This window comes from Rhynchophorus ferrugineus, unplaced genomic scaffold (assembly GCF_030347505.1).
Source record: "Rhynchophorus ferrugineus isolate W39M unplaced genomic scaffold, kcgeb_rfMv2 rfM10, whole genome shotgun sequence".
Taxonomy (NCBI): domain Eukaryota; kingdom Metazoa; phylum Arthropoda; class Insecta; order Coleoptera; family Curculionidae; genus Rhynchophorus; species Rhynchophorus ferrugineus.
In genome coordinates this window covers 1,817,136-1,843,041 of record NW_027472589.1, presented here as the reverse complement: position 1 = coordinate 1,843,041, position 25,906 = coordinate 1,817,136, and the positions used below count along the sequence as shown (strand labels likewise).

General features: G+C 34.5%; 1 protein-coding gene across 1 annotated transcript in view; it reads right to left on the bottom strand.

The window, feature by feature from the left end:
• LOC143203743 (uncharacterized) overlaps positions 1-25,906 on the bottom strand; it is a 120,054-nt gene that overhangs the window by 81,906 nt on the left and 12,242 nt on the right. Inside the window, exon 2 of the mRNA XM_076416003.1 lies at positions 14,173-14,539. Coding sequence (XP_076272118.1) covers positions 14,173-14,480 — 308 coding nt within the window. The 5' untranslated portion in view covers positions 14,481-14,539. The remainder of the gene's footprint in view (positions 1-14,172; positions 14,540-25,906) is intronic.

The window sequence follows — 25,906 nt, the reverse complement described above, 5'->3', positions numbered from 1 at the left end:
TTTGAGGAACAGCGTTGTATATCTTATAGATTATTATTTATTGTTAATAGGGTAGTTTTAATTAGTGTTATATAATAACTCTTGAAAGGCATAAAATAATTGCAGTAAAAATTTCTACAAGTCTACAAGTATAGGAGTATTATATCAGTAGTACTTAGTTATAAGAAACACTGTTGTATATCTTACAAAAGTGCATCTGGTATTGAATGATTCTTTGAAAACTTAAAAAATTGTATAATTTCAAAAAATATCCTCAGTAGAAAATTAGTAAACTATAGACTGTTCTAGGACAGTATTGTATATCTAATAACCAATCTAATATTACATATGAATACAACCTCACTTACAATGCTGATTTAAAAAGAGAAAGGTATTAAATATTGTATATTTGTATACTGCACCTTCAGCATTCAACTGTGAGAACTGACCAAGAACAAGATTTATAGAATATTCATCGTTAATATTGTATATATTTTAATATATATTGCATTTATAATTTCAACACCATTTAATTATGAACAGTGTTCCGAAAATAGGGTTGTATATGTCCCAAACTTCTATTAATCATACGGATGTAATATTTCATTAATATTCTCTATGAACATAGAGACATTTTGCTGTATAACATTTCTTCCTATGCATGTAGTATATCTTTATTTCAAAAAATTCTATGTTTTTTCCTTTTTTACTGATTTGCTTCTTGTTTAAATACCTTTATTCAAATAATGTATGGAAAATTGATGGGATCCTATATTATTTTTTATTTTCTGATTATTTATTTTTTTACGTGTTTGTGCATATCAGTGTTTTCTGATCTAATCTGTCTACGTTTATATCAATAATACTAATGAAATACGTAGCTAAAATGCGACGGAGAAACAAATTACCTTTCGTTTAAGTTAATGCCTCATTAATGATTACTAATTAGTTATATACAGCACAAGATAAGGATTTATTAGTTTCTTAATCACATTGTTATTAATATAGTTTTGTTTAACAGAGCTGTTAGGGGAAAAACATGGTATTTCATTAATCAATGAAAGTAAAATACGTGGGATATTTTAGTATACGTCCGCCGCACACTAACGAAATGTCATTTGTACAATTTATGGCCTAAGTGGCAGCAGTAGCTCTCCGCACGTCGATGTACCAATATTTTTACCGTCAGGATAACGGCGCGCTCGCATAAATTTCACGACGTTTTCTAATATGCTAATGAGCAATGAGATACAAATATTTCGTTGGTCGTAAATTGGTTCATATTACGGCTAAGGTCAAACATCCACTCACCTACTCAGCCATCGCCAGCAACTCGGGCGGGCATAATAGAAGAAATTGCATCTCTATTAAGAGTGGGCAGGTGGTATTAGGCAAATTTTTCGTCGTTATTTTCGAGTGCATTATTAGGACGTTCTTAATTTCGTTTTCCTGATTTTTTTAAGCAAACTCATTGTTTTTTTTTCTGTGTCGAGCGCCTACTATCGTCGGAACGTCTCACGTAATCTTAATATAGTCAAATTAACGGGTAATTTATTTCTTTTTTATCTTCGAAGTTGATTTTCATAAAAATCGAAAAAGTGCTCTGATGGACCAAAGTAAGGTAAATAATGAAAGTTTTTTCAACACAATCAATTGCGAGCTTATAATAGCAATTCCTATTTAGAAGAAATAAGGATGTATATCCTAGGAACGTTTATTTAATATGGGTGGACCTTGAAAAGACAGCGTTGTTGTATATCTCACAAACCTTGTTGTATATCTACTATTAAACGATTCTTCAGAAAAAAAAACAATGCTGTATATCTATAGTATTTACTTCTCTAAATAGAAATATATATTGAATGAAAGATATGAAAAATATTGTATATCTTATCTTCACTTATATGATATTTTCAATAAAAGGTTAAACTACAAAAACTGTTCAAGAAGAATAGTGTTGTAAATCTAATAGCATAAAAATGGAAAAAGTGAAGTACCACTCTGAAATACCAATGTAAGGTGAATAATGACAGTCTTTCTTTGAATTATCCGCTCCAAGGCATTAATGGCAAGCTTCTTTGATGATTTCGTTAAATTTAGGTGTCCAGTGTCTTATATTTTAACTGGCCAGAACAGTATTTGTAATCTGTACGGATACCATCACATCTAAAATATCTAATTCGCTACTTAACCATGATTTTCCATATAATATATATCATCTATAATGTATTATTATGAGGACAGTTTTGACGTATTTACTATTTTGACTACTTAAAAATAGAAAATGAGGTTAGGCCTCATTTTTATTGTTTATTGTACAGTAATTGTAAAGTATTGCAGTTAGATGTGATTAAATGTTGCTATTATTGAAATATACTTTAAAATTACAATTTGTGCCCATTATGTATCCAAATATTACATGGTACACTTCATTTCTATCACAATTTTAGTATTCTATTTTAAATTGTTAATTCAGTCACTATCGACGGGTTATTTGGTTGATTTTTTTCGTTTATCTATAAAATATAGAATAAATAAACCAAATGAAACCTCAAAGGGCGCCAAAAAGTTCTGACGGTGTAGGAAACATTAAGTGACGTCAGTGTTTCGTAACGCTTCTAATTGCTTAATGTTCTTCTCTCAATTCTAATAAAATCTTAGTAATCACACGTCTAGTTTAAATCTTCGATATTTTTTAGTAATCCGTCTATCCTATGATATTGTAAATCAATATATTTGGGATTCTTTGTTACAGTGACCATGCCTATGCTCTATTTCAAGAAAGATAATCAATGAGAAGCACAGTGAAGAATTAATAATGAATATGGTGAGTCAAGTCCAACATTACACAGCTATTGGTCGTTTCTTCTAAAGCAATTATATTTAATGTTTGAACTATATCTCTATTTATAGCACTGATTGTTTTATCTCCCTTATCTTTATGTTTTTTATGGTAAAACGAACTTCAACATTGCTGTTTTACGAGTTTTGCGTCAAATATAAATTAATAAACCGCATTCAGTAAGTTCGAATACAATATTTTGAATTATCCACGGCTGTCCACGGAGGAGAAACGTGAAAAACGCAAGAAACCGCAATTATTTGCCTGCCGCCCGTTAAATAAGATTAGAATATCACGGCGAGCTGGACAGCGGCGTGAAATAATCGGTACCCAATATCAGGTATCGGCCGGATCGATCTCTCGAATGACAAACGTATCTGAAAATTGAATTTAGCGTCGATTAGATGAATAAGCCGTTTTAGCCAGCGCGGTTTTAGGCCAGATCATGATATCAATATATATATACAAGGGAATATTGCATAATAATGAGCTGGAGTAAAAGCTTTTTTTTTATTTATTAATATATTATTACTAGTTTGTCTCTACAGTTACTTAAAACAAGGTACTAATATAGGAAGACCCACTGGATCTCACTTAACAGGTCAATTGAAAAGTCCCCAGCGTAACACATTGATGGCGCTACTAGAATTAAATCCATATGTTTTTTAGTTAACCCTAACCCTCAAAAGATGCGTGTATAAATTTGACAGCTGTCGGATCATTAGTTTGTGAATTATAGCATTTTGAGTAAAACAACTTTTGTTATTGTGAAAAGACTGGATAAAAAGGAATATCGCGTGTTGATAAAATATTGCTTTTTGAAGGGAAAAAATATAGCTGAAGCAAATTGGCTTGATGCCGAGTTGCCGGACACTTCCCCAGGAAAATCAACCATCAATGATTGGTATGCTAAGTTTAGACGTACCGAAACGAGCACCGAAGACGGTGAACGCAGTGGACGCCCAAAAGAGGTTGTTACCGACGAATACATTTAAAAAAAACACAAAATGATTTTGAATGACGGTAAATTGAAATTCAATGAAATAGCAGACACTCTAAAGATATCAACTAAACGTGTACATCATATAAATCAGGAAGATGATCTAGCGTAATAAACCAGAGTTTTTGCGTCGATATGTGACAATGGATGAAACATGGCTTCATCATTTCACTCCGAAGTCCAATCGACAGTCATCCGAGCGCACTACACACGATGAACCCGATCCAAAGCGTGGGAAAACGCAACAGTCGACTGGCAAGGTTATGGCGTCTGTATTTTGGGATGCACCTGGAATAATTGTCATTAACTACCTTGAAAAAAGAAGGACCACAACACAGCGATTATTCCATATCGTTATTGGACCGTCCCTTGATATTTGGGTTGGAAATCCGAAAATTTATGCTGTTATAAGGTCCTCTGTTCCTTTTTGTTTATTCCATACATACAGGCTTCAATCAGTATCAAATTTCATTATTTGTTGTGTTGTACACCAACGTCTAAACTGTTTGATTGTCGTTTTTTTTTATGAGGGAGCTTCCCTTGGGGGGCGCAGCTCCCATCGCTTTACGTGAATGAGTGAATTTTTGTTGGTATAAGGCAAAGATGTATAAGACTTATATCCATCCATTTATTTATTCCTTCTAGTTATAATAATAATATGCATTACAGCCCAATCCAACTAAATCAACAAAATTATCATCGTGTATCCCTTTTGATCTTATTTTAAAATTTTGAAAAGAATTCCTTCATTTCTTCCTTAATTATTTCTATATGCTAGTGCATCACCTTCAACAATACCCCCCTTCTTACTACTACTATTGGCCTAGAACCAGTTTATTATCAAGTGATAGTTTGTTAACTTTGCTAAATCTGATCTTGATATATTTTTATTAAATATGGTGTTATTAAGTTATATTAAAGTTATCTAATAATATGTAATCATCATTGGTAACAATTAGTGTTGGGAACAATCGACTGAAATGGACTATCGACTGTTCAGTAATTAACTACTTTTTACTATCGACTATTTCAGTCACTATTTTGGTTCGACTGTTTTTATTACTGTTTACTATCGACTGTTTCAGACGTTTACTTTTAGTTACTATTTTCGGTTCTGCTAGTTCATTCGACTAATTTTTAACAGTCTGGCCTTTTGTCCTAGCCGCGACCTTGAAAGTAATGCGCCGAATTTATGCTTATATAGATTTATATGTAATATCTGTGGTTTTATGTTTTTTTTTGTAGTTTGCTTATGAATAACTATATATTGTAAATTAATATAGCAGCATTTTGGAACGCTAATAACGTAAATGATAAATAGTAAGATACTTTTGACTGGCATAATAGGTAGTACTTTTTTCACGATGTTTGTCCAAGCCTCTAGTTTGTCCAAACTTTTTCCTAAAATCTTGAAAACTAAAATTAGGTTCTAAGGGTTTCAGAAATTGCATGGATCCAAAAGATTTGAGGAGTTTTTTACAGTAGCAGTTGTTAAATTTCTTTTAAAAATATTAACGACAAATAGGTGAATAACGTATATGAAATATTTGTAATAAATACATTTTCTCATAGGAAAACTCTACTTTCATATTTTGTTGGCTATTAAGAAGAGCACCACAGTTTTTATTTGTTAACGAATGGACTATCTTAACAGAATGTGTTCAACTTTTAAAACCCATTGATATAATGACCACCGAGTTATCTGGTGAAAGATATCCCAACGATGTCTTTAATTGTATGTTTAACTGCAACATTCCATCAAATCCAGGATTTTAACAAGTGAATGGGGAAAAAATTACAAAATTGTCTATTAGATGTCATCAATTTTAGAAATGAATACAATATGCGTAAAATCCAGATTTTTAGATCCTAGATTTAAAAAAGCAGGATTTGGTAATTGCAAATAATGCTGAGGCGATACAAAAAGTTATCACAAAAGAGGCATCTTCCATTCTAACCTCAAAAAATACAAATATAGTTCCACAATTCGAAATTCAATACAAAACTACTGACCAAAGATGTATTGACATCTGGAGATATTTTGATAAAAAAATGGCTAGAATGAAAGAAGTAATTACTCCAAGTACTGCAGCAACTTTACAGATTTAGCAGTATTTGGAAATTCCATTTGTTGGGCGTTTAGAAAACCCATTGGATTTTTAGTAAACCCATAAAATGAAACTACCTGAATTGTATCAGTTACACGTAAAATATTCCTCTATACCCGCAACATCTGACCCCTGGGAACAAGTTTTTTCAAAATCTGGGCAAATAATTAACGAAGAAACCGCCTCACGGTAGAAAAGTTGAACATGATAATATTCACAGTACTTTTATAAAATATTTCTGTTCAAAAATAAATAAAACTATTTAAAAGGGGTCTGGTAGTTATTGTACAATCATTTTTAGGTTCATCATGGATTAGACTTTTCAATGAAAATCATTAGTTCTTAGGTTTTATCTTAAGTTGTATTGTACTATTTATATTTATTATGCTATGTTATTTAAAAATAGCAATTAATATATTAAAACACGATAAAACATTTGTGGTGTTATTATTCCATTCCTTTTTACACATCCACAGAACATTCAGTATAAAAGTAATCCAACTTCCTTTAAAATTAAATTATTTATTACCTGATAATAGAAATTAGTAATTTTTTTTCTTTTCTTTTTTAAAGTTATCGCTTAAATGAATATATGTACATCTCTCTGTCTCGCTTATACTACCATTGGATATATAAAGACATTTAAAATTAACTGCTCCAAGCATTTATCCCCGTCCTTTCCTATCTCACCTTTTATACAGACAAGAATTCGTACCTCTTCGTCTGACATCACGAAAGGAAAAAACAGTCGAACCGTGCATTTGACTGAAAATAGTAATTATTATTTTCAGTCGGTATTTTTTTGACTATGGACTGTTTCGACTGTTTTGCGACTATCGACTGTTTCGACTGTTTTCAGTCGATAGTTCCCAACGTTAGTAACAATACTATTTAATGATTTGCATGTATTTACGTGAATTTGTTGTTAAGGCTGGGGATTTCACATGTCCAGCCTCGCGTTTTGTTGTCCTAGTGCCAGCTTGTTTGCAAGTCTCCCCTGATATTTTATGATATGCCAAAGTACTTCCTGCTTCACTGTTCTCATAACATATTGTTGCTCTTACTTTGGAGAATATTGAGCATGTTCCCTAATACTTCATAACATAGAAAAAATTCATAACAAAGCTTTAGATCAAAACGACCCTAAACGATGACCTTGGCCTTCAGAAAATCGACCGATTCCTTAAAACTTTCCAGCTTTTTTGGCCGTGCATCGATTTGTCCGACTGATTTCGACTTTTAATTGTGCAAATTGCCGTCCACGCTTCTGACCACCACGACCTTGATCGATGCGCGCAAAAAAAACACGGCATTTACCGAATCAGCCCGTCCTCTCTCGACCCGCCTGATTGTTTAATGCCCGACAAGGAAGTGGAGAGACCACACCGCACTGAGTCTAACACGCATCCGACGCCATTAACTTTAATGAAATAATAATTATTTCAATCTGGTTTAGATATTAGCGTCGACCGCGGGGTTAAAGACATACGCGACGTCGTTTCTTGGAATTTGAACGCTATGCTAAACCGATACGGTATACGTAGTCATGTCTTGTGCATTATACGTTTTATCTAGGAGAAATATTGCAGTTAAAATAACTTATTACACTATTATTAATGATAAAAATCATCGTTTTTAAAGTTTCTTTGGAAGCAACACAAATCAGATGCCAATAAAATCACATTTTTATAGATTATAATATTATAATTCTCAATCTGTTAGAATGCAAAGAAATATATAATCCAATTCATATACTGTGACGAAATAATAAAAAGAAACTGTTCAATAACAGAATGTTCAATCGAATATTCTTTTAAAGGAGAAGACACCAGGAGATCAAATGCCAACTAAATCAAATGATTATAGTTAGTAGTCTTAATGTATGTATTTTGTATGTTATTCCTACTATATGGTGACACGAAGCATAAATCATGGCTGCCAATGAACTAAAGAGATACTCTTTAGTAACATAATCTTCCATCGAATATTCAGTCATTCTACATTTAAACATTTTACAAGGGCTTTATCCCTTTAAAAAACCACTAACCATTATTTCCCCAAAAAATTATGAATTGTAAATCAACACTGTATGGTAGAAGAGTCTATCTTCATCACCAAATCATCCAGGTTGGTTAATGTTAGGGAGCATTTTAATAGTTTTACACTAGTGATCGTTTATACCAGTCTTATCAAGACAAGTATGTTCTATCAGGCTTATGTATTTGTTAGATGAAGCACTGAGTCAAAAATTAAAAGTAAAATCTTTTACCAATCAAAAAAATTGTTCGTGAAATAATTGTCTTCTTATGGTGAAATATCTTAACAGCTGATCCAGAGCAGACCACCCACAGAAAACCCTAAACAGACGACAGACGCTACTAAAGGAACATTGGATAGTAAACAAAATTCATATAAATATGGAATGGGAATTAAAAGTTCAAACTAACGAAAGCCTGAACATGAAAATTAATGCTAGAATTTATAAAACTATATAAATTATACTTTTTCATGAATAGTACAGGAAGATACTGCATAAAAGTTAACACTTTGAACATTGAATTTTTAAAACATTAAGAAAATAACAGTCAGTATTAAAACAAACTCTTGTATCAATGGTATCAACGACACTGAAGACATCGTCATTCGAATTAAACTGTTTAGTCTCCCATTCCAACAAATAATCGCTGTTAAAGCCAACTTCTTCGTACGCCATCAACTAAATCAAACGATGAACTCGAGTAAGATCAATAGCACTTCTCTATACGAATAATGGATCTGTTCCAGAACTGGAGTGCGACTTGGAGAAAGGTTAAAAGCGGCGGGGTCGCGCCGGTCTAAAAATAGATTTCGGCAAAACGTTCGGAAAATGATGCGTCATGACCATATCATTTTTATTTTGGTACCATTATGGTATTTTCGGGCGGCAAAGGCGGATATTTTGACGAAAACAGCTGTTCCCGACGACACGCCAGCGCCGGATCTAGTTTTAGTCGGGATACGACAAAGAGACATATCTATCCATTTACTCCTTCTGGTTTATTTTCATAGAGCTTATTTCAACGCGTTCAAGACTTTAACAATATGTGTTTGAACCCAATCCGACTAAATCGACAAAATTATCATCGTGTATCCCCATTTCATCATATTTTAAAAGCTTTAAAATAATTCCTTCCTTAATTATCGCTACATATACACCTGAAGCATCAACAATTCCCTATTCTGGATATGTTTATTATCAAGTGGTTGTTAATTTGGCTAAATCTACTACATTTTATTCAATATAGTGTATAAATTAGTTTTAAAGGGTTGTTTTTGAAGCCTTATTGTGAAAAATAAGTGGAATGTTTTTATTTTCGGCACAATCCAATTTTGCAATATGCGGTCGAGAGTTTTTATTGCTGTAGAATAACATTGTAACATAGAGGCATTAGTTGGGAGCTATAGATGACTAGGTGGACCTCCTGATTTTTTTTTTACTTTGTATTATCGTAACGGGCTCTCTATTCATCACCAGTAACAATACAATGCAAGAAACCTTTCTAATTCTGCTGTTGAAGTAGCATTTCACACATGACCAAACGCCTTTCAAAGTCTCTTGGGTTCAATTCACTCGGCACAAAATATTCAAGATTTTCGATAATTCCCATGTTCTTCAAGTGATTGTAAATGGTTTATTGTGTTACTCCTAACAATTCCGCATATTTTTCTTGCACTGTACACGTAGCATCACCGAGCAATGCCTTCAAATCTTCATCCTCACATTTTTTGGCACTCCAGAAGGTTATTCGTCGTCAAAATCGCCATTTTTAAAACATCGAAACTTCCTGCAGGTGCGATTTACTCGATGCAAAATTGGGACATTTTCGACGCTGAAAACTGAAATAAATGTTTTGACTAATTCAGCCGACTTTTATTGTTATTATTAATAAAGAACAAATTTATTATCAACTGTTCGTTCAATGAGTTAATTTTCTTAATGTATATTACAACCTCTGTTGATTTATGATCAATCCTCTAATATATCATAACTAAACGTGATAAAAAGCTAAATGAAAGAAAAATACAGTCTCCATGTATCAATCTTTGATGCGTTTCAAGCAAAACAAATGAAACTGGACAAAGATCGGTCAAACTGCGAAGTAGGCTTGCGGTTTTCTCCCCGACGTCGGTTATTTTTAACGTCACTCATTCGACTATTGACAGCTTTCGGCGCGCCTAGCGGCGATATATACACTATTGCGAGATCCGACACCCTAATGGATCTAGGCGGTGACGCGCACCTCGATCTGGATCGACGGTGGATGGAATTTCGTTCGATATACCATCTCGTACCAGCTGATTTGTTATATGTTGTTTATAATGGGGCATTGTACTTCGGAAACATTCAGTCTGTGAAACGAAAATAGACTCAAGAGACCAGTATTTGCTCCAAAATAATCTTGTAGTTTTCAGTAACAAATAGTTTAGACCTAAATAGTGACGTCTCTAGAAAAATTTATTTTGAAGTCACAGAAAATTATCAGTATCTTCTCATCACAAACACATGAAAAAGCATCAACAACGTCCGTAATACATTGTTAATCAACGCGTAAACTTCAGATGTCTTCACAGGGTCACACAATTTAATTCTAAGGTTAATTAAGGGAAGAAACCTACTGCAAAGCACATAAAACACTTTTAGAAACTTCTTCTAAAAATGGTGATTTTGATGTCGATGGCAAAGAATGGCCTGGATAGCCAAGAAGGTTCGAGAACAATACACTGAACGACTTATTCCATGAAAACCCAGCTCAGAATTTCAAGGTCCTTGGACGTTGTCGAACCTACCATTTCCAACAACACGATATAGCAACAACTCTGTTTGCTTCAATTAATACAAGAAATTACATCAATTTTAAATCGACAGTAATGAAGATAAAGAGAAATAACTCTAGAAATAACTACTAACTCTATCTTATGGAACATACTGTAAATTACTGAATCGCAGAAGATTTGTTTTATTCTTCCACAACCCCCAAAACTAAAAGTAACTAATCCAGAAAATTTACTAGGTTCTTCCAATGCGATGTTTTGATTCACATTTTTTCAAGATGAATAGGATATGGCAAAATATTTTAATGTGGAATAGAACTAGTATTCGATGGAACATTCTGTTATTGAACAGTTTCTTTTTAGTTCATTGAGATGTATTGTATGCTTTGTCTCAGTACCACAAATGGTAAGAACAACAAAAACTATAATTCATTTGTTATTCATCAGTCATTATGACAATAGACGTTTCACACTCGGACTTATCCTTATTCTCTATTTTTACAACTGAGCTAGATGACGTGATGAACTTTATATCACCTATCCTCGCATGCTTACCGACGAAGTCTCTTGTCAGGTCTGATGACGATATTGTAGCTGTCAGATGGTCAGTGCTATTTTGGTTTGAGACATACTTGAGTTCTTTTACTTGATTTGCACGTTTTCGAATCGATATATCTATCAAATCTACATTTGTTGTAAATATAAATCGTGGAGAAGTATTAAACTGTATAAGTGCTGAGACATTATCTTTCGTATTTAAACGCGGTTTGGTGATAGTGGCGGAATTCGACATTTTTAGTCACAAAATATATGTCCGAACACACCCATAAATGTTTGACAAACTGTAAATGACAGTAACTGTGATACTTTGTACGGGCAAACAAAATTGCTATTTTTACTATTATTCTCGCAACCATTCCATATTTTCTCACCATATAAACCTCCCCTGGACTTTCACAAATATTTCAACGCCAAATTTAGTCAAATCCGTCCATCTGTTCTCGAGTTTTAGCAAGACTAATGAATAGCAATTCGTTTTTACGTAGATATGTTATGATTGCGTCAAAATTAAAACAATTTGTTCACCATTTCCCATGATGATTTCTGTCATCAACAGAAGTATAGTCAATAAAAATGAAACTATTTTTGACCTTTTTTTTTGCCCGAAGTATAATTGCAAGATCCTTGAGCTGGAACAACCCAACGCGCAATATGATTTGCATCCAATAAAATAAAAACCACCGTCCAATTCTTCTTGCGGCGGACTTGGCCGAAAACAGATGCACCTAATTATAGATACGCGGAGATATAGTTCTTGTTTATCCGACGATTCTGCGCCCGTAACATAAACAAGACGAATTATTCGTGATCCGAAAGACGTCACGCCGTCTTTACGTCATTTGTTTTCTTTCCCACAGTTTTATAACGGACACTTAGAAAAACGTTGTTCCAACTCCGACTCTGAACGGGATCATTTTAATTGATACCCATGAAATCCAGTCCAGTTCCATTTTTTACGGTTACTTCCCATGGCACAATGGCCAGCGTCTCAATTGCTATATCGAATGGTCGAGATGAACGTTAATTGATTTAAATCGTTAATGGCGACCCACATGTTACACGGGCCCCTATCGAATCGGAACCGTATCTAATGACTAATTGATACTGTCAATTAAGAAGTTAATTAAGATGAAAGCCTGTCACTTTTCCAATTTAACCTTCGGTTAATGTGTATCACTTTGTAACAGAAACTAGGCGGGCTTTTATGGCAGCATCTTTTAGCGGTCTCAAGTCTTAAAACATTTGAGGAAGAATAATAAAACCATTCACCCCAGGAAACCAGGAATAGTCTTTATATTAAGTTCACTAATATTTCGGACATTTATTCAATATTCTTATTGCTGAAATGTTCGTAATAAAGGAGATCCTAAACCTTATAATGTCTCTTACTTGGCTTATAATACTAAAACTTGGCTTAACAGATCGAATGAAAATTCCCAGGGTGACACCTAGATGGCGCTACTAGAATTAAATCCATATGTTTTCTACTTAGCCCTGACCCTCAAAAGATGCGTGTATAAATTTAACAGCTGTCGTATCATTAGTTTGTAAATTATGCAACTAAAGTGAAGTGAAGCAACTTTATTTTTATTGTGAAAAAAATGGATAAAAAGGAATTTCGCGTGTTGATAAAATATTACTTTTTGAAGGGGAACAATACAGTTGAAGCAAAAACTTGGCTTGATGCCGAGTTTCCGGACACTGCCCCAGGAAAATCAACCATCAAGGATTGGTATGCTAAGTTTAGACGTGGGGAAATGAGTACCGAAGACGGTGAATGCAGTGGACGCCCAAAAGAGGTTGTTACCGACGAAAACATTTTAAAAGAACCACAAAATGATTTTGAATGGCCGTAAATTGAAATTGAATAAAATAGCAGATAGCTCTAAAGATATCAACTGAACGTGTACATCATATCATTCACGAATATTTTGGTATGAGAAAGCTCTATGCAAAGTGCGTGCCGCGCGAGCTCACCTTTGACCAAAAACAACGACGAGTTGATGATTTGGAGCAGTGTTTGAAGCTGATCAAGCGTAATAAACCCGAGTTTTTGCGTCGATATGTGATAATGGATGAAACATCATTTCACTCCGAAGTTCAATCAACAGTCATCCGAGTGGACTGCACACGATGAACCCGCTCCAAAGCGTGGGAAAACGCATCAGTCGTCTGACAAGGTTATGGCATCTGTATTTTGGAATGCGCATAGAATAATTTTCATTAACTACCTTGAAAAAGGAAGGACCATCAACAGCGACTATTGCATAGCTTTATTGGACCCTTTGAAGGGCGAAATCGCCGAAAAACGGCCGCATTTGAAGAAAAAGAGTGCTGCTGCTTCACCAAAACAATTTGGACACCACCGTACCACAAGTCGTTGAATCAAAAATCGATGAATTGGACTTCGAATTGCTTCCTCATCCACCGTATTCTCCAGATCTGGGCCCCAACAACTATTTCCTGTTCTCAGATCTCAAAACAATGCTCGCTGGGGAGAAATTTTCGTCGAATGAAAAGGTGATCGCCGAAACTGAGGCCTAATTTGAAGCAAAGGACAAATCGTACTACAAAAATGGTATCGAAAAGTTGGAGGGTTGCTATAATTATTGTATCACCCTTAAAGGGAATTATGTTGAATAAGAAAACTAATTTTGCCAAAAAAATTTGTATTACTATGGTAGGCAGGGGACTTTTCAATTGACCTGTTATAAGTTATTTGTTGAAATGGGTACCCCATTTAGTAACATCAAATCGAAAATAACAAAACCTCTACGATTCTGAGCATTGTTTCAAACTGTTCAAGTAAATTAAAAGGAACAGAACAAAGGAACTACAATTCAAGACCTCACCCTCAAAGCGTCACCTACCTTTTCAGCGTTTGATGTTTGCCACCGTTGATGACCAGTTTCGGCTTGCCCTTGTCGGTGCTGGTACTGGTCGGCGTCATGGAACTGTGACTGGCGGTGGCGGTGGTGGTGTCGCTGATGAAGGAGCTGATGCTCGTCTCCTTGCTGATCGGCGTCGAGAGGCTCTTGCCGTTCACGAGGGGAGGGGGACCGTTGCTGGCGGGCACGGCATGGTGGCCGTTATGGGCCTGATGGGCGAGGGAGAGCTGGAGGTGGTTCTTGGGTACCGGTGGAGGTTTCTCCTCCACCGGTAGCATGTAGGAGAGCATCGCGCGACCTGGGACCGGATTAGGACGGCAATGAGGCCATCCTTTCGCTCCAGAGGTATCTGAAACGAAGATAATAGAGAAATATCGAAAATAAATTCGCGACTCAAAAAGCGCCATCCATAAAAATAGGAACAACAAAAGTTATAGTTCTTTTATTCTTCGTCAGTTATTCAGCCCATGACTTGTTCTGATCTCCTATACATTAGGTGGCCAAATTATTAGGGACAGTACTCGTACTAATGTAATTTATAGTTTACTAGCGACCCGCCCCGGCTTCGCACGGGTGCAATGCTGATACTAAATTAAATACACTACAGAAAAAATATGAACGTTGTATATAAAAACATAGCGGCCCGCTCCGACTTTGCACGGGCATAAAATATATATGCCTATGTCACTCAATGAAAACATGATTAAAATCGATCCAGTATTTTTGGTTCATTCATTACTGCCCTTGGCCTGCACGCATTAAATTTGGAGTAAAACAATTCCTCTTCCCCTATACTTACTATGAAGATTTCCTGCTATCTTTGGAATATCTAAATTCATACAATTTTTATTACATTACGCATTTTTAAACGCAAATTTTAAATTTGTAATATCTCCGAAAATATTTGTTTAATTTACATGCTGTAAGGAACCATATTGATCTATATTAATTGCACACTGTATTTAAGGTACTTAATTCGATAAGGATTAATGTCGTATTGCTTAAAATAGCTTCGTAAATAAGCCATTTTCTCACGTAAAAAGTAAACAATAAAAATGGTTAATGTGGGTTATCCCTAAAAGATAAACATATACCATCGCGGACTTTTTTGTAGACCTTTTTATGGTGTACAATACTGTAGTACATTAATTTGATCTAACTCGTAGGGTTAGGCAGCGTTTTTGCTAATTGCTAAATAAGCCTAAAAAAATAGGTTAATTTACGACATCACGTTAGAAACCTCTAAAATTAGCAATGTTGCCTTAGTATATTATGCATGTATTATACATATAAACCTTCCTCTTAAATCACTCTATCTATTGAAAAAAACCGCATCAAAATCCGTTGCGTAGTTTTAAAGATTTAAGCGCACATAGGGATATAGGGACAGAAAAGGCGACTTTGTTTTATACTATGTAGTGATTATACTTGTTTGCATAAATTATGTTGTTTTAAAAGAGTTATTTTATCTGAAACAGGTACTGGTATCATTATTCGACGTTTCTTCTCATTTAGTCGTTTTCCGTTAAAAGACGCGCTTTACAGCATTGCTTTTGTATTGTCTAAATATTATAATTTCATGACTTTTATGTCTGAAACAATCAAAAAGCGACTAATGCTCCATATAATAATACTTTTGCTATATTTTGTCTACGAATTCACATTTTATTAATGGATTTTCAATTATTCAGGATGAGAGAGACTTTGGACACGTCTCCAAGAAAATGTATTTCTGTACAAACGTTGTTACTGCACTCCACGCATTCCCAGATAGAGATAGCAGCTATAGCTGGAGTTTCAAAGTCCCTCGTCAATCGAACTAAAATTAAAATTGATAATGAAAAGCCTCTTGAGGCAAATCCTATTGGCAAACGTGACAGAAAAAGAATCACCACACCATTGAGAGCATGTCCGAGCATGAGCCGAAGCATATAAGCTCTTATTGTAGCAAAGGGTGGCATCACTAAATATTAAATCTAATTCTAATTCTATATATTATTTTTTAAATAACATTAAAATCACTAAAACGAAGATTATAAAATTGTTTTATATATTTATTTGTAATTTTTATGATCCCAATAGATCAAAGATACAAATAAAACTACATATAAAACTATCAAGTAATCATTTGTTACAGAAATCCAATTAAACTAGAAAATTAAATAATCTCAATATTGTCCCTAATATTTTGACTGCGCTCTGTATTTAACATATGACAATATAATGATGGTCTAAATAATATTTACAACAATTATCAGATGTATCGAATCGTATATTTCTTAGGTATTTTGATTATTTTTCTTCAGATTTCACAGAAATTGTGTAATATCTTCACTAAATATTATATGATATAACATGTACAAACACATAAATTAATTGTATAATCTATAAACATTTGATATGACTGACGAGTATACGTCAGATGTCTGCTGCTTCCCATTAAACATTATTCAATAAAGAAGCTCACTGTTTGAAATAAGAATTTATTGGTTATTTTCATGATGATTTTTGTCATCAACAGAGTCATATTTGGTAAAAATTATATTTTCGAATTCGAAAGTACACTGACAAAGGAAATTATCCGGTTGGCATGACACATATTACATTCTATGTGGTTTTCCTTGAATTTTATGAACCTTTTCTTATTCTTCAACGTTATGCAACTTAACTGTAGGCAATAAGAATACAATGGAATGTTTCTCTTTCTCAAACATTTATTATTCTACTGTATGAAGGCGTATTTAACCCATCAGATCCAATATACTGGTAATAACATCGGAATTGCTTCAAGATCATCAAGGTAGTGTATCTAGTGGTTGATAAATTAATACAGAAACAATATACAGCTACCAGTAAACTTCCAATTCCTTCCACACACACACTAATCAACATTTAACTGTGGTTGTACTTAATCTAACATCAGAATGTACTTCAATTGTTTAACAGACCTATAATAGATACCATCTTGTCCATGAATACTGCAAAATTTTATTTTCCCTACGCCCCATAGATATACAAGGATCAGATTAAAGCTATTGAGACATGAGAAATATAGTAAGCAATAAACATGAGAAATATAATAGTCTCTTTGCTGGTGTCCATCTTTAACATAATTTCAAACAAGATCCCTAGATTATAAGTACTAGAATTCGGATGATGGTCCCTACAGATATAAAAAGACACTAAAACATTGTCCGAGGAGAACTTAATTGTTCCTAAAGACAGACAATCTTTCTGTATCCTATACAGCATTGTTCTACGAATTAACATTTCATTAGTGGATTAACACGATTACCTGAAATTTTCAAGTTTTCAGGATGAGTAAGGCTTTGAACGCATCTCCAATAAAATATAGAGAGATACAAATATTGTTACTACACACCACGCATTGAAATTGAAATTGATAATATAAAAAGCTTCTTGATGCAAATAATATTGGCAAATGTGGCTGAAAAAGAATCACCACACCATTTAGAGCAGGTCCCGACTCTATGCCAGCTCTTGTTACACCAAAGGATGCATCACTAAATATTAAAATGAATTAAATTATTTTTTAATAATATTAGGATAACTAAAATGAAGATTATAAAACTGTTTTGTATATTATTTATAGAAATAGATTTACAATAGATTACAGATACAAATAAAAAATATATAAGAGACCCTCAACTAATACAGAAATCCAATTAAACTAGAAATCTTAAACTAGAATAGATTATCTCTTTGCTGGTGTCCGTCTTTAACATGATTTCAAACAAAACTGAGACAACCATTCACAAAACTCTCAAATATATTTTTTAGTACTAAATGATATATAATTTAAACCAATCGGGCTTTTACAATATATGATACAAGTTATTGAAGCCATCTCTTGGAAAAATAATGGACTTATTTTTACTAGACCTAATACTCTTCCCTAGGTTATAAGAACTATTAGAATTCGGATGATGATCGCTACAGATATACTAAAACATTGTCTGACGAGAACTTAATTGTTCCTAAAGACATACAATCGCAATTATTCTTGAAACAAAGAGCTCTTCAACAACCATGGGTCTATATCCTGCTACGTAGTCGAATGTCTTCGGATATGAGCAATTATGGGAAGCGGTAAACTGTTAAAAACGATTTTATAACAATCACAATCAAGCTCGTTATTCAGCATTTTTTCCTCCTCCCAAGACATCGCTTTTATTACTGTCATTAGCTATGATGGTACGCAGCGCGTATTTCCAACCAATCGGAAGTCGTATGTCTTGTATGAACCAATTTTACAAGTCTAATATTGGAATAGTTTAATACTAATATAGTTTATAGCCATTTCCTTTCATTTCTTGATTTTCTTATATTCTAAGTAGAAAGTGATAAAATAGGAAGAAGAGCAATGAAAAGATATCTTTTTCTATGAAATTTTCTTAAACTATATAAAAGAAAAGAAAAAAGAAAAAGGATATAGGAAATAAAGAAAAACGGCAAAAGGCCATCGCAAGAGGCCTTGTAAGCATGCAAATAATCGTATTTCATACAGCCACACAACTAGCTGCATGTGAATCGCAAATTTTCATGGAAAATATGTCAAGAAACATGTATTTCCGAAAAAATATCCATCTTATATCAAGACATGGACATTTTGAGGTAAAAGAAACAAAAATTCGTATCAAATTTCAGTGGAATTAACAATTTTTAAGATATATCACATAAACCGAGATACACACATGTTCATACTTTACATTGAATAACATAAAAACTAAAAGATGCATAAAAATTATTATACTACCATTCGATTCAGAGTAAAATTCTTGGTAAATATTGAGATATTCATTAACCGGCGATTATTTCAATGGAAATGGCAACGAAATATTGAAAATGGCAAAAAATCGCTAATTTTTATGACTATATATATAAAAAAACGGCTAAAATTTCTCTCCTGTGGTATAAAGACATACATCACAAATATATTGGGATATACTGCTTTATAATTGATAGCTTTTTAGATATGTGACTAATCAGAAATCCACTAATTTTTCAAAAATATACTTTTCATCGTATAACTTAAAGGTTATATAAAAATTACTATAGTACCAATCAATTTACCGTAGAATTCTTAACAATATCCTGGATTGTCATTAACCTGGGATTATTTGAACTAAAATGGCAGCAACAATTTTGGAAATAAAAAAACATTAGTTTTGATAAATCAATTAAAGAAGAAAACTAACAAACCAAAGAGCAATGATAAACATAACAATATTACATTAGAACTAGTAATACAAAGAAGCGCCAAAAATAAGGTATGCATAATCAATAAAAAAGAACATTATCTAGACAGGACAAGATGCATAAAAATAGAAGGGATAGCAATAAAGGTGTGTATACAACCACAGGTGCACATGATAACGAAGAAAAGTTCCAATGATCGGTTTGGAATCAAAGAGCTTAACAGTTGTAGAGAGGAAGAGGAACAAGTTGTAGGGAAAATATTTGGATTAATATACATTGTAACAGGTGGGTCCCTCTACCATTTTGAATATGCCTCATCTTAGTTATGTGACGTTTAGCTCAGTTTCGTTTTAAGCATTGTGTTGTGTAGACGTCCAAATTTTATTATGGATAAATATACGCCACAAGAAGGAGCAGAAATAGTAACAATATTTATTAAAAATAATCGTTCCATTATTGCCACTCAGCGGAAAATGCGTCAAAAATATCCTAATCGTCCAGTGCCTCACAAAACTACAATCTATCGTTTACATGCGAATTTTTGGCAGTACGGTACGACAGCGGACAGGCTGTATGGTGTGGTATTCATGCTGGAAACATCAATGGTCCCAATTTTTAGAAAATGACCAAGGTGTTGCACTTACGGTTACTGCTGAACCGTACCAAGACATGATTCGAAAATTTCTTCTGCCTGAAATGGAAGAGCAAGGACTAGAGGACATGTGGTTTCAGCAAGATGGGGCCACAGCACACACAGCTCATTGATGACTTAGCATGGCCATCCAGATCTCCGGATTTAACAGCACCAGACTTTTTCTTATGGGGTTTTTTAAAATCAAAAGTTTATGCCTATAAGCTCCAAACGATTCAACATCTTAAAGACAATATTCGTCGCGATATTGAAGAAATTCAGCCTCAGCTGTTGCAGAATGTCATGAAAAATACCTTAAAAAGGGCCGAAAGTTGCATAGCGAATCGCGGTCACCATTTAGCCGATATAATTTTTCAATCAAAAAAAAAAACATAAAGACCAAATAAGCTTTCTATGAAAATCAAACTTACGTATCTTTTCTTTGAGCAAAGTTGTGGCCAATCAAAATGGTAGCGGGACTTGTCTCAATAAACTATTATGTATTTAAGGAGAAAAAATGGCCAGAATACATGTAAACACCTAATAACTCCCTCAAACTCGATCTGTATCAACAAATAGCGGAAACTACACCACGAAGACACAGACTCGCATCTTTTTAAAGAGGTCTCTTTGAAATTCCTTTTACTCCAGTTATCATTCGAACGATTTTATCAACAGAATTACAGAACAGTCGACTAAACTCAACCGAGCAGATAATGAGACGTAAAATTAGGTTACAAATTAAATCGTAATGTTCTAACATTAATCCAATTATTTATGTGCTTCAGCAGTTTCTTGTGAAAGTAAACGTTTATTACCCTTCTCTTTCGTCTGAATTTTTATCGACCTATCCCTTGTTTCTCATTCGGTTTCTTTCAGATCACTGGAATAATGTTGGTAATTCATCTTTGGTTGTTGTATGAATTAATTTGAAATAATCTTACTACATGTATATGTCAGTTGATAAGTCTCACTGATTCCTCTCTATTTGGATCAATTTTCAAGCAGTACGAGTGCAGGATAAATATATCAGCATGTGCTTCCCAAATTATAATTACATTGCTTGATGAATTCAATATCCCTCAAGTGGTATAGTAAGGTTTCTGTTTTTTCGTTGCAATGTAAAACTAACAGGGACAAGTTTCGAGCTATTAAGCTGTATTTTCCAGTATCTAGTACACTATGTGTAGTTCTAGACAGAGATGTATATCTTGCCATAATAGCTGTGTTATCAGCAAATGTTCAAAGTTCTGTTTATTGTTATTGAGATACGGGCAGTGTAGAGAAGATATAATATTAGTCTTAAAACAGTATGATAAAATGAATTTATTATTCATTGCTTTCGTTACAATATGTCTCGTGATTAATTTTAATCCCATAACAATCTGATCTAATTTTTTTTATGAATCAACAAACAATGTTGTTCTAACTTAAATTAATACGTGATAGTTAAACTAATATATTTATTCACTAGTTATCATATCTACATGCCAGTTTGAGTTTATTAACAAGCATTCAACAATTGGCCAGATGCATAGAATAACAGATGTAAGTGAAAAAGCCTATATAACACATTTTTTGGCAAAATTAGTTTTTTTTTTATTCAACATAATTCCCTTAAAGGGTGATTATAGCGACCCTCCAACTTTTCGATACCATTTTTGTAGTACGATTTGTCTTTTGCTTCAAAATAGACGATAATTTCTTCCCAGTGTGCATTCTTTTGAGGTCTGAGAATAGGAAATAGACGCTGGGGGCCAGATCTAGAGAATACGGTAGATGAGGACGCAATTCGAAGAACAATTCATGGATTTTTGTCATCGTTTTCACTGACTTGTGACACGATGCATTATCTTGGTGAAGCAGCACTTTTTTTTCTTCAAATGTGACCATTTTTCGGTGATTTCGTTCTTCAAGCGGTCCGATACCGCTATGTAATAGTCGCTGTTGATGGTCCTTCCTATTTCAAGGTAGTTAATGAAAATTATTCCATGCGCATCCCAAAATACAGACGCCATAACCTTCCCAGCCGACTATGCGTTTTCCCACGCTTTGGAGCGGGTTCATCACGTAGAGTCCACTCAGATGACTGTTGATTGGACTTCGGAGTGAAATGATGGAGCCATGTTTCATCCATTGTCATATATCAACGCAAAAACTCGGGTTTGTTACGTTTGATCATCTTCAAACAATGCTCCGAATCATCAACTCGTCGTTGTCCTTGATGAAAAGTGAGCTCGCGCGGCACCCACTTTGCACAGAGCTTTCTCATACCCAAATATTCGTGAATATGATATACACGTTCAGTTCATATCTTTAGAGTGTCTGCTATTTCATTCAATCTCAATTTAGGGTCATTCGAAATCATTTTGTGGATTTTTTAATGTTTTCGTCGGTAACAACCTCTTTTGAGCGTTCACCGTCTTCAGTGCTCATTTCACTACGTCAAAACTTAGCATACCAATCCCTCGTGGTTGTTTTTCCTGGAGCAGTGTCCGGAAACTCGGCATCAAGCCAAGTTTTTGCTTTAACTGTATTTTATCAACATGCGAAATTCCTTTTTATCAACAATAACTTCTTCACTCAAAATGCTATAATTCAAAAACTAATGATCCGTCAGCCGTCAAATTTATACACGCATCTTTTGAGGGTTAAGGCTAACTAAAAACCATATGAAAACAAAGTCCAACACAGTGAATGAAGTCCTGAAAAATATCGTAGGGGCACCTAGATACCACAGGACTCATTACTTACACCGAGACCTTCAGATACCGACTGTCACTCAGGAAATCAAAAGAATGACAAGGATATATGCTGAGGGACTCCATTCTCATACTAATATCGAAGTATCACAGGTCTAGGATAACACCAGAACAAAGCACAAGCTCGAGAGAATCAAACCATTTGATCTTGTGCGGTATAGTGTAGTCAGGAGCATTTAATAGAAAAACAGCAGTATTAATACATAAACATCATTAAGTCAGGGACTAATATGGGCCAATGGATCCTCCTAGTTCTATGTTATTCTAAAGACAAATCACTCGACAACGACTAGTAACAATGTAATAAATAAATAATAAAAAAGCTCACTACTATATTGAATATAACAGAATGAAATGAGCGAAGAGTTATATCAAAAAATTATCTTAAAAAACAACATTTTTTACAACAAATTCCACATTATACCAACTAGACAGGCAACCCACATAATCCACATAACTAAGTAGACGAAAGATTCGATGCTGACCTAAGAAAGGATAAATATTTTGATGTTTCCATTTCCTGCGAGAAAAATGTAATAGCAAATGTGTTCCATGGTGCTGTTGTTGTCGGTCGTGAGCCTACAAACAATTCCAGTCCCGTTAATAGGTTTTATGCGTCCACTCGAGGTCATTTCCCGTCTATTCCCGGAAGAAAAACAGACGAGCATCGGCGGCCCGTCGAGCTGTTGTGTCGTCGATAGTCACGTCGTGTCCAATGGGATGTGGCCCATTTTCGGACGGCGAGGCGTGTTTTCTGGTGACTATCGATTTGTACGTTGAGAAACATCAATAACAAACGTTGTAAGGGATGCGAGTTAATACTTAAAGAGTTTTTAGAGCAAAATTTTAACGAACAACACTAACAAGCACTTGCAAGTATCGTTTATATACCTTACTCCGTAAGTTCGCCGTCGATAATCTTCTGAATAGCACTGTTTTTGTCTAGTTTTTCATGTTATACCCTATATGCAATAATTTTCCAACTTCCGGTGACTCCAAATCCCAACTGATTACAGCTGAGAAACTGAGCTGCCAAAATGTGCCTCTGGTGATACTACACCATCAACTGCAAGCTTCTCTAGAAATTCCAGTAGAGTATGTTAATATAACAGATCAGTCTCCGGCTTGACACATAGATGGCGCTACTAGAATTAAATCCATATGATTTTTAGTTAGCTTTAACCCTCAAAAGATGCGTGTATAAATTTGACAGCTGTCGGATCATTAGTTTGTGAATTATAGCATTTTGAGTGAAGCAACTTTTGTTATTGTGAAAAAAAATGGATGAAAAGGAATTTCGCGTGTTGATAAAATATTGCTTTATGAAGGGAAAAATACAGTTGAACCAAAAACTTGGCTTGATGCCGAGTTTCGGAACACTGTCCCAGTAAAATCAACCATCAAGAATTGGTATGCTAAGTTTAGACGTGGTGAAATAAGCACCGAAGACGGTGAACGCAGTGGACGTCCAAAATAGGTTGTTACCGACGAAAACATTTAAAAAATCCACAAAATGCTTTTGAATGACGTAAATTAAAATTGAATGAAACAGCAGACATCTAAAGATATCAACTGAACGTGTACATCATATCATTCACGGATATTTGGGTATGAGAAAGCTCTGTGCGAGCTCACTTTTGACCAAAAAGAACGACGAGTTGATGATTCGGAGCAGTATTTGAAGATGATCAAGCGCAATAAACCCGAGTTTTTGCGTCGACATGTGACAATGGATGAAACATCATTTCACTCCGAAGTTCAATCGACAGTCATCCGAGTAGACTGCACACGATGAACCCGCTCCAAAGCGTGGGAAAATTTTCATTATCTACCTTGAAGAAGGAAGGACCATCAACAGCGACTATTATATTGGACCGTTTGAAGGACGAAATCGCCGAAAAACGGCCGCAATTGAAGAAGAATACAGTGCTGCTTCACCAAGACAATGACACCAAGACACAAGTAGAGTGAAAACGATGGCAAAATCCATGAATGGGGCTTCGAATTGCTTCCTCATCCAACGTATTCTCCAGATCTGGCCTCCAGCGACTATTTCCTGTTCTCAAATCTCAAAAGAATGCTCACTGGGAAGAAATTTTCGTCGAATGAAGAGGTGACCACCGAAACTGAGGCTTATTTTGAAATAAAGGACAAATCATACAACATAAATGGTATCGAAAAGTTGGAGGGTCGCTATACTCAGTGTATTACCCTTGAAGGGAATTATGTTGAATATAGAAAAACTAATTTTGCCAAAAAAATGTGTTTTACTATGGTAGGCCAAGGACTTTCCAATTGACCTGTTACAACAGCTTTAGTCCGCTCTTTGGGATCCTTACACCTTGAACTATGATGCTTTTACCGTACATCCACGCACTAGGGGTGTTTTAAAAGATGGAGGAGGATGGATGGAGGATGTTTCTTAATTGGAATAGTTTATGGCTAGTTTCAGCACTTTCAATCCACCTTTTGTGACCTTACAGCTTCAGCTGTGATACTTTTGTCCGAACTCCACTTAACTACACCAAGATATGCCTCCAGATGTGCCTTATTCCCTTGTTAAAAGTTATCCTAAATAAAACTCCTATTTGTAGGCATCTTATTTATCACACCATTCGCCAAATATGAGTGGAAATCGCTCTAATTTGATTCACTGATTGAAAGACTAGATCAAGAATCAAGATCAAGAAAGAATAGATCAGCATTTTTGTGAAATGGAGGCCTGACCTTTTCATATTAGTTGCTTTTAATAAAATGAAAAATCAGTCCCAGTATCCTCATGAAATTAATTAATGGTAACTGATTTTTTGTCGCAAATCTGAATAATGAAACTTACAGACTGAAAAACTACTGATAACTACTAAGTTAACATAATACCGATAAATATTACAAAATATCTTCGTCGAACCCTTTACTTAAACTACAGCAACAACAGAAATTCTTACACGAAACCAGGAAGAGGATAATTAAGCGAAACCATGAAGACTTCATAGTTTTCGATCGTTCCGGGTAGCGCGCGGACTTCTGACCTAATTCGCAGGACGACGCGCAGCAAGCACGGCACCAGGATGGTAAATGAATCGACAAGGTGACCGAAATCAGG